This window comes from Acomys minous (assembly GCF_964271855.1).
Source record: "Acomys minous genome assembly, chromosome: 15".
Taxonomy (NCBI): Eukaryota; Metazoa; Chordata; class Mammalia; order Rodentia; family Muridae; genus Acomys; species Acomys minous.
The window spans coordinates 102,064,264-102,073,566 of record NC_140497.1 but is presented as its reverse complement, the minus strand read 5'-3'; the positions used below and the strand labels follow the sequence as shown (position 1 = coordinate 102,073,566).

Sequence of the window (9,303 nt, the reverse complement as noted above, 5' to 3'; positions counted from 1 at the left end):
CCCCAAGACCTCATGTGGAAATGGTACCCTAAAGCTGCACAGCCAGGCATGCATTTAAATTTGCCTGTGGTCACTTTGAGAAAAAAGTCCCAAGTTTAGTGAGGTCATGCTGTATCCAATTAGACATGGCTCTCCCCTTAGCACCCATGATGCCACATACACATACTCCTTTTTTTTTTTTTTTCTTCTTGCTCAAATTAGGATGTTTGTGTGCAGCCATGGCTGTCCTGGAACTCAATCTGTACACCAGGCTGGCCTCGAACTCAGATCCACCTGCCTGGATTAAAGGCGTGTGTTATCATCTCAGCTTCCATAATGCTCTCTTGATCCTCATGTTGTGGCTGACAGTGGTCTGGGAATGTGAGGGGCTTAAAAGGGTCCCTTTTAGTTGGGGAGATGGCTCCCCAGCAGCGCAGGTGCACATGCATGCAGGGGCCAGTGAGGCGGCTTGGGGTGGCGGGGCCAGCTGCCGGGGCTGGCAGCTCCGGGTAGTTACAGTGTCCTCTGACCCTAACCCTGAAGATTGGCACATGCTTGCCCTTCCCACCTCGTGCACACAACAAAGAGTTAATTCTAACAATCTAGCTAAGGGCAGTAGTGTGCTCACTTAATCCAGCACTCAGGAGCCAGAGGTAGGTGGATTTTGAGTTGAAAGCCAGGCCACTCGCTCTCAAAAACAAAAAAAAAAAATTAAACAACAAACTGCGTTTGAGCAATGGTTCAGTGGTTAAGAGAGCTGGCTGCTCAGGTCCAGGTCCTAGCACCCCCACAGTGGGCCCTCGCCACGGTTAACTCCTGTCTCGGGGTTAGATGGCCTTGTCTGTCTTCTTTGGCACTACATACAGAAATCTTTGAAGGGTTCCTGGGGCCAAAAAGAAGGCTCAGTAGGTAAGAGCATTTGCGACAGTCATAAGGTTCCTGTCCCAGCAAACGACAAAGTGTGCTCCAAGTACACTTTAACCTCAGCTCCTGGCTCAGTGAGACCTTGTTTTAAAAGAACGAGGAGAGTAATAGACTCCCTACAGGGAGCTGAAGAGATGGCTCAGTGGTTAAGAGCACTGACTGCTCTTCCAGAGGTCCTGAGTTCTAGTCCCAAAAACCACATGGTGGCTCACAGCCCAGCCATCTATAATGTGATCTGATGCCTTTTTCTGGCCCGCAGGTGCACATGCAGGTAGAACACTGTATACATAATAAATCTTAAAAAAAAAAAAAAAAAAGAAGACTCCTTATAGTCTTGCTCCTCTGGTCATAGACAATACAGTAGGAATGTGGCAAGGGGCTTGCTGCCGCTGTGTAGAGGTTGTGAGTAGGGTCTGTGGGCCCTGTCGTGTAGGATGTGACCGCAGTCCTGAAGTGTGAGCCCGGTCGGCCTGGGGGCCTCTGGGATATAGGGGAGGGGCTGCAGTCCCGCAGCACTGGTGAACGGGATATGGGGGCGGGGCTATAAACTGGAGGTAAGGAGCGTGGCCACAGCCGAGCGACTGCTGAGAGGTGGGAAGGGGCGTGGTTACGGCCATACAATTGATGAATAGGGAGCTTGTGGGTGGAGTCCGTGTGGGCGGGGCGGGACAGGGCCAGCGTAATGACCGGGAACCTAACCTGTAAGGGTGGCGGCGGGGCCCGTGTAGGGCGACCTTTGCGCGGGGCAGGACCCTGGCAACCCAGAGCTCAGACGCGCTGCGGTAGCGGAGCCAAGTGTCTCGGAGGCCGCGCCGGGGTCGGGGCGTCGCTGCCATGGACATCCCGCCGCTGGCCGGCAAGACCGCGGCGATGTCGCTCGGCGCCCTGCCAGTGTCCTACGCGCTCAACCAAGTCTCGGCGTTCACGCAGTGAGTTTCATCCGTGAGGACCACGGGGCTGGAGGGAGGCTGAGGGGTGGTGGAGCCCGAGAGGGTCTGAGCTGAGGAACGCCCCATGCAAGCAGAAATCCCTCTCAGGCCGCGCTGAGGCAGGAGGATGCTTGTGGTAGGTTTGTGGGGGAAAGCGTGAAGCCGTAGTGGGTTGGGGCGTTTACCGGTATTCCAGGGATGCACCCCACACAGGTTCCAAAGTCGCCCAGGGTCAAAGTATTGTCCTAGATAAAGCCCTACTGAGCTCCCCTGGCATGCATGCCCTGTTCCATTGCCTCCATCTCAGGCCTAGAGTAACTTTCCCCCTAAATGCAATGGCCACCCTGTCTTCTATCTCTAGAAAGAGCCTGGAAGTCCAGCAAGCCCCTCACTCCAACGCTCAGCAGACCCAAACGGTGGAATAGAGAGGGCCGCCCTGATACCCAGACCTGTCTCCTGGGGATCCGAGTGAGCCAAGTGCCCTCTGGGAGCCTCGGTCCCTTCATCTGTCTAGGTCCCACTATAGTCACGGGTGAGGCTCACAAGTTCTGTGCAGAGTCGAGATCAGTGTTCTTGGCATTGCCAGTTAGGTAAAACCAACAAGAACATTCATGAAAAGTGTGCCTGGGAAGTGTAGGAGAATTGAACAAAACCTTGTTGCGTGGCACTGGGCAAGTAGATTCCCCACTCTGGGTTTTGCTTTGTCTGTCCAGCTGTGTTACAGGGAAGCCCAGAGACCTGGCTTCCGTTGTCTCTGCAACTAGCTTACCTGCCTTATCAGATCGGTGAGGTGGATCTGGGCGAGGATAGGGTAGAGCATTTGGACTTTAGTTTAGTATCCTCAGGGAATACTGGAGACCCTTCTCATCAGGGCCCGGCCACATGAGAGGTGAGCCTCCATAGCTGACCAGGCAAACCCAAGTGACTGAGTATCAGAGAATGATGGAATTACTGGGACTAACAGAAAGGAGTAGGGAAATCAAGGAGGGCTTCCAGGGGGGAGCAATATGAATGGCCCTTGAAGGATGAATAGGAGTTTGCTGAATAGAAACCCAAAGCAAGAAGCCACTGGAAAGGAAGACAAGTTTCCTTCTCCTTTGCTGATGCTTTCTGGATAACTCCTCCAGGAGGGATTCCAAGCACGGCCTCCCTGCGTTTTCCCCTCAGACCCCTGTGTGTGGTGCTGGTGAGTGCACTGATACTGGGTCTGCTCTTCATGGCCGTCTACAGCCTGTCTCATGGGGAGATCACCTATGACCCTCTCTATGCTGGTGAGTCACTGGGAGGTGGTGGGGAGCAGGGCTGGCTGGGCAAAGGCCTCCATTCTAGACTTGGGACCAACTAAGGACCTCCTCTTGAATGGGTTCCTATTAAGCTGGAACTCAGAGGGCCCGGAATACCATTAGACTGGAAAGCCTCAAAGGTCCCCTCCTCCTCTTTCAAAGTTGGAACTCCCAAACAAACAAACAAAGCAACAAACAAAAACAAAAAAAGCAGGGCGTGGTGGCACACGCCTTCAATCCCAGCACTTGGGAGGCAGAGGCAGGCGGATCGCTGTGAGTTCGAGGCCAGCCTGGTCTACAAAGTGAGTCCAGGACAGCCAAGGCAACACAGGGAAACCCTGTTTCGAAAAAAGAAAAAAAAGAAAAAAGAAAAATCAAATAAAAACAAAACAAAAAAAACCAGAGTTGGAACTTGAGAGAGAAGCACTTACGCCTCTGCTATCAGACTAAGCCCCCCCCCCCCAGCACTCATGGCACTCATGTAGCCTGAGCTGACCTTGAACACCTTATCTTCCTGCCTCTAACTGAGGGCTGAATGCTAGGACAACAGCGGCACCTGTCCAGCTCCAGACCAGGGACTTACGGCCCGAGCTGTGCCTTCCTCCATCACATATGTAGGATGAGGTGCTATTATGTTTGGCCTGGGCCTGGGCACCTCGCTTGGTCACCTTTGTCCTGGACCTGACATTTCAAGCCCAGTTATAAGCTGAAAAAAAAGCTAGGTGTGTGGCCGCGGGCCTGTGATCTCAGCACTTGGGAAGCTGCAGCAGCAGGATTGCCATTTGTTCAAGGGCAGCCTGGGCAACTGACTGACGACGCTGCATCAAAAGAGCAGAACCCGAGATTGCCCGGGCCCAGACTGGGTCTAGCCATGCCCATCCTCGGCCCTCACCCTGCCCATGTCAGCCCCACGCAACTGCTCGGCCCCACCCTCTCTCTGCAGTCTTCGTGATCTTCTCCTTCACCTCGTTGGTGGACCTTATCATAGCACTCCAAGAAGACGGCTTCATGATGGGGTTTATGGATTTCTACACCAAGGAGGTAGGTGTGGGGTGGCGGCTGCGTGTGGTCCTTGCCCCACCACGCGTGCTCCTGAGTCCCGCTCCTGCCCACAGGGCGAGCCCTACCTCCGCACGGCACACGGCATCTTCATCTGCTACTGGGACGGTACTGTGCACTACTTGCTCTATCTGGCCATGGCCGGTGCCATCCGCAAAAGGTGAGGGGGAGACGGGAAGCCTGGGGACCCAGGAAGAAGCTGATTCCTGGGGTGGGTCCCAGGTCGCTGGGGAGCCAGAAGTGTTTGAGAATGGGGTGTGATCACCTAGGGGTGGCTAGGAGACTGTCAACAGGTGTGGCTGGCTGGAGACCCGCTGGTTCCATTCCCAGCACTTATTGTCTCTGTGTGAGGTGCCATCCTAGCACATACTGAGCATGCTCAGGACCCACGTTCCACCCCCAACTACCAAAAATAAAGCAAATAAATAGCCCCAGAGGGACCACTCAGAGCTAAAGAGGCAAGGTGGCCTCTGGGCCCTAGCAGGACCTTGAGATCGAGGGTTAGTGGCCCACAGCTAACCCCCTTCACTTCCCAGGAAAAGATACCGGAACCTTGGGCTCTACTGGCTGGGGTCCTTCGCCATGAGCCTCCTGGTGTTCCTCCCGGGCAACATCCTTGGTAAGGACACAGACTCCGAGACCCCACCCTCACACATGTTTGAAGACCCAATAGCCCTGTGCCTTAGCCAGCAGCCAAGACATCCCTCTTGTCCCTTCCCACGTGGAAATAAAGGGGAGATGACGTTAATCTTGCTTCCTCTCCAAGCTACTGGACCATGATGCCAGGAATTTCCCAGAATGCTCTTCACACAGGAAAGGAGTTTCAGGGTGGCTGTAGTGAAGTCTTGTTAAATAGGTCTTTTGGAGGTAGGGCGGAGATGACATGTCCCAGGGTTGAAACAGGTCAGAAAGTGCTGAGCAAAGGAGGCCTCCAAGATGGGGAGCAAAGACATCCGTATTCAGAGGGTAAATTTAGTCAGGCTGGGGAAGGAGGATGCTGGGGAGCCATTGGGGGGTGGGAGAGCTTGAGCAAGGATAGTGTAAGTCAAGATCAGGCCCTTCCGGCCTGGAGAGATGGCTCAGAGGTTAAGAGCACTCTGCCTGCTCTTCCAATGGTTCTGAGTTCAATTCACAGCAACCACATGGTGCCTCATAACCATCTCTAATCTGATGCCCTCTTCTGGCCTGCAGGTGTACATGCAGGCAGAGCACAGTATACATAATAAATAAATATGTAAATAAATCTTTGAGAGGAAAAAAAAGATCAGGTGAGGCTCTTGCATGGGCCAGGTGCCATTGGGAGCCCCTTCCTGAGTCACGTGCCCTCCCCACACTGGCAGGTAAATACAGTTCAGAGATCAGACCTGCCTTCTTCCTTGCCATCCTGTACATGCTGGTGCCATGCTGGGCGGGTGTGAGGATCTTCAACCAGCCCTGTGCACCAACCTCCTATACTCCGGACATGGTGAGTGCCCCTGCCAACACCTGTCTGAGAATGGCTTTGGATCAAATGCTTTGTGTCAAGCGAGGTATGGTATGGCCTCTTATCCCAGCACTGGGGAGACTGAGGCCGGATTGTCGTGAGTTCATCTCCAATATAGGTTTCATGGTAAGATTGTCTCAAAGCTCCATGGACTCAAATGTGGCTCAGCAGTAGAACACTGGCCTAGAATCCCCCAGTAGGGGCTAGGAGTACGGTTCAGGGGTAGAACACCTGCTCAGCCTATACAAGACCTTGGTTGATTCCTCAACTCATGTCTAAATGACTGTCTACTTGGAAGAGCCTCCTTGGTTCTCAGGAAGATGAGCGGAGCATTCATGGAGCATCTGCTGGAGTCCAGAGCTCTCTGGCTAGCTCTGACTTTCTCACATGGGGCAGGTACAGGAGGCGCAGAAGAAAGGCCTCCTCCAGCGCCCAGCGGACCTGGCACTCATAGTCTACCTCATCCTTGCCGCATTGTTCACCCTCTTCCGGGGCCTGGTGAGTCTGCCTTGGCTTCCCCCCCCCCGCCCCTGCCAGCCCCCAACCCCCAGTCTTCCTCTTTAGCCTGATTCTCCATTTCCTTCTTGCTGAAAGGGCAGCGCTCTTCTATCTGATCACCCAAGGAAGTTCTTCACCAAGTCTGACCCTAATGTTTCTTTTTTTTTTTTTTTTTTTTTTTTTTTTTGGTTTTTTCGAGACAGGGTCTCTCTGTGTAGCCTTGGCTGTCCTGGACTCACTTTGTAGACCAGGCTGGCCTCGAACTCACAGTGATCCGCCTGCCTCTGCCTCCCGAGTGCTGGGATTAAAGGCGTGCGCCACCACGCCCGGCTCCCTAATGTTTCTTGGCAAACGCCTACCCCCTTACCGCAGACCCCTAGCCGAAGGGAGGAAGCCGGGGAGGGCTGAGTGGGGCCAGGGTGGCCGCTGTGGGCTCATCTTGAGAGCTGGAGCGGGGGCAAGGGGCCTTGTGAGATGTTCGACATGGATGGTGATTTTCTGTGTGTCTTAGGTGGTACTTGACTGCCCCACAGATGCCTGCTTCATCTATATCTACCAATATGAGCCGTACCTGCGGGACCCCGTGGCCTACCCCAAGTTGCAGGTGAGAGGGCAGGTGGGAGGAGGGGGCTGTGGTCCCTGCCAGCCATTTGGGTATGGCAGGATCCAGGTGTTCAAGGACACATCCCAGATGCACTCCGGGGTTTCATCCAGCCCCTTGGTCACCCCAGGATTTAAGAACTCGTCTCATCCAGTCTCTGATTAGCCCAGCCTGAATCACACGCTCCTGTCAATTTAATTTGTTAGGCCAGAGCCCTGTACCAACTCTGCCGCTGACTGCAGACTTAGTGTGTGTAATGGGGGTGGGGGTGGGGCTCATCTAGAAGACAGGGAGGAGCCTTATGTAGACACCCCACCCTGTGTCCTCATAGGCTGTGGTCTCCCATAGATGCTGATTTATTTGTTCTATGCCCTACCTTTCTACTGCCTGGGTGCCTACGCCCTCATCTTCCCTGGCTGCTCCTGGCTGCCGGACTGGGCCTTGGTGTTCGCCGGAGCCATTGGCCAGGTAAGGGGTGGGGATAGGGTAGGGGTAGTGATGAGGGACCCCGGTGCCGGTGCCTCAGAATTCCCTTCACTGGGGGAGATGGCAGGATAACCATGCCCCTAGCCCACAGGTAGCTCTCAGCCCCTAGTCAGAGCTCAAGAGAACCACATTGCAATATAAGTCAGTTAGTTGGACAGTGCTTGCCTAGCGTGTGCAGGTTTGTAGCTTCCGTCCCCCAGCACTGGGAAAACAACAACAGACTAGCAAACACACCTGGAGGGAAGGAAGGGCTGAAAGGGGTCGGGGAGTGGAATGTTGTGGCCCATGAAGATAACCACAGGGAAGGCCGTCCAGGAACGGGACCAGCATAGAGGGACAGCAAAGAGGGCATTGCTGGAGAGAGGGAAGAGAGCATGGCCTGGCGTGGTGGCGCACGCCTTTAATCCCAGCTCCTCGGGAGGCAGAGGCAGGCGGATCGCTGTGAGTTCAAGGCCAGCCTGGTCTACAAAGTGAGTTCAGGATAGCCAAGGCTACACAAAGAAACCCTGTCTCGAAAAACCAAAAGAGAGACAGACAGACAGACAGACAGGGGGAGGGAGAGAGAAATTGGAGCTAGAAGTCAACAATTTTGAACTCTGGGTTCTAGGCATGTGAGGGAAGGTAGGGAGCCATAGGAAGTGTTTGAGCAGTAGAGGGCCTGGAACTGTTTCTGGTTTCCTGGAAGGAAGGGAAAAGCCTAGAGGCAGCCAAGGCAGGGGGACCCAGGAAGGACTCACTGCAGGCCTCTAACAGTTGTGAGGAGGAAGTGAGCGTGGGCTCCAAGTCAGGGGCAGGGATATTTTAAGCTGGACAGTTGCTTTGGGGAAGGAATACATGGCCCAAGGGTGCTAGCCTGACCTGCGTTCTTTACTTCCCGCGTCCGTGCCAGGCACAGTTCTCACACATGGGCGCCTCCATGCACCTGCGCACACCCTTCACCTACCGAGTGCCGGAGGACGCCTGGGCCACCTTCTTTCTGAGCAACCTGTTGTTTGCACTGGGTCCCCACCTGCTGGCCTTCCGCTGCCTGTGGCGACCAGCCTTCTTCATGCACACACCGCCCTTGGCGCCCCTGGGCCAAGGCAAGAAGCAGCAGTGAGCGTGCACACCTCTCTGCTAGGAACTCAACCTGTGCGGCCAGCCGGCCTTGCCCTCCACGGGTGGCTTGGTCCTTTTAAAGCTGGATGGACATCTGGGGGAAATTGCAATCCAGGCCAGAAAGGAGTATAGGAGACCCAGGGCAAGGGCCGGAAGGACTCTAATGCCCTCTCCTGTGATTTACCCATCACCTCTCCCTATCCCTTTAATAAAAGCCCTTTTTATGTCTAGGACATAACTTCCTGTTTCAGGGAGCTGTAGCAAGGGACCGTCTTCTTGCACCCCCACGATGAAAGAGCAGGGTGCTCATAGCCGCTGTGGCTGTGGCTGTCTGGGGGGAATAAGGGGTGGGGGTGGGGCAGGACATTCAAAGCCAGCCTCTCAGTGGGTACAGCATTCCATGTTCCGGATGGGAAAACTGAGGCTCCGTGCATAAGGTCACACTGGGAAGAAGCCACAGCACAACAGGGGCTGTGGATGTGGCCCAGTCACGCACAGAGTGCTGGCCGAGCGTTCCTATGCCCTGATCACTCCCAGCACCGCATGAACGGGGTGCCATGGTGCACATCTGTCATCCGAGCACTGGGGAGTTGGAGGCAGGAGGATCAGGCCAAAGGCGTTTGGCCACACAGCAAATTGGAGACCAGCCTGGAGCAATGTGTCAGTCAGTAAAGTAAAGAATTGAGTCCCCCAACGCCCACATCAAAGCCAGCAGCTGTCACTGGAGCGAGGGTGGGATACATAATCCCTAGAGCTCACTAGCCAGCCAGCTCCAGGTTCAATAAGATACCCTGCCCTCAAATCAGGTAGAAGCTGGCCTTGGTGGTGCCCGCCATTAATCTCAGCACTCAGGAAGCAGAGGCAGGCGGATCTCTACATTCTAGGCCAATCTTAAGCTCCAGGCTAGCCAGGATTGTCACAAACAAACAAACAAACAAACAAACAGTAAAGGCTGAGAGCTAG

General features: G+C 54.5%; 1 protein-coding gene across 1 annotated transcript; it reads left to right on the top strand.

Annotated features, from left to right (window-relative positions):
• Positions 1 to 1,588: 1,588 nt before the first annotated feature.
• On the top strand, positions 1,589 to 8,567 carry TM6SF2 (transmembrane 6 superfamily member 2). Its single transcript, XM_084758629.1, has 10 exons — positions 1,589 to 1,832; positions 3,000 to 3,103; positions 4,059 to 4,156; positions 4,231 to 4,334; positions 4,711 to 4,793; positions 5,515 to 5,639; positions 6,054 to 6,155; positions 6,667 to 6,759; positions 7,105 to 7,224; positions 8,132 to 8,567. The coding sequence occupies exons 1-10, from the start codon at positions 1,738 to 1,740 to the stop codon at positions 8,339 to 8,341; spliced, it is 1,134 nt and encodes a 377-aa protein (XP_084614755.1). The 5' UTR covers positions 1,589 to 1,737; the 3' UTR covers positions 8,342 to 8,567.
• Positions 8,568 to 9,303: the final 736 nt, after the last annotated feature.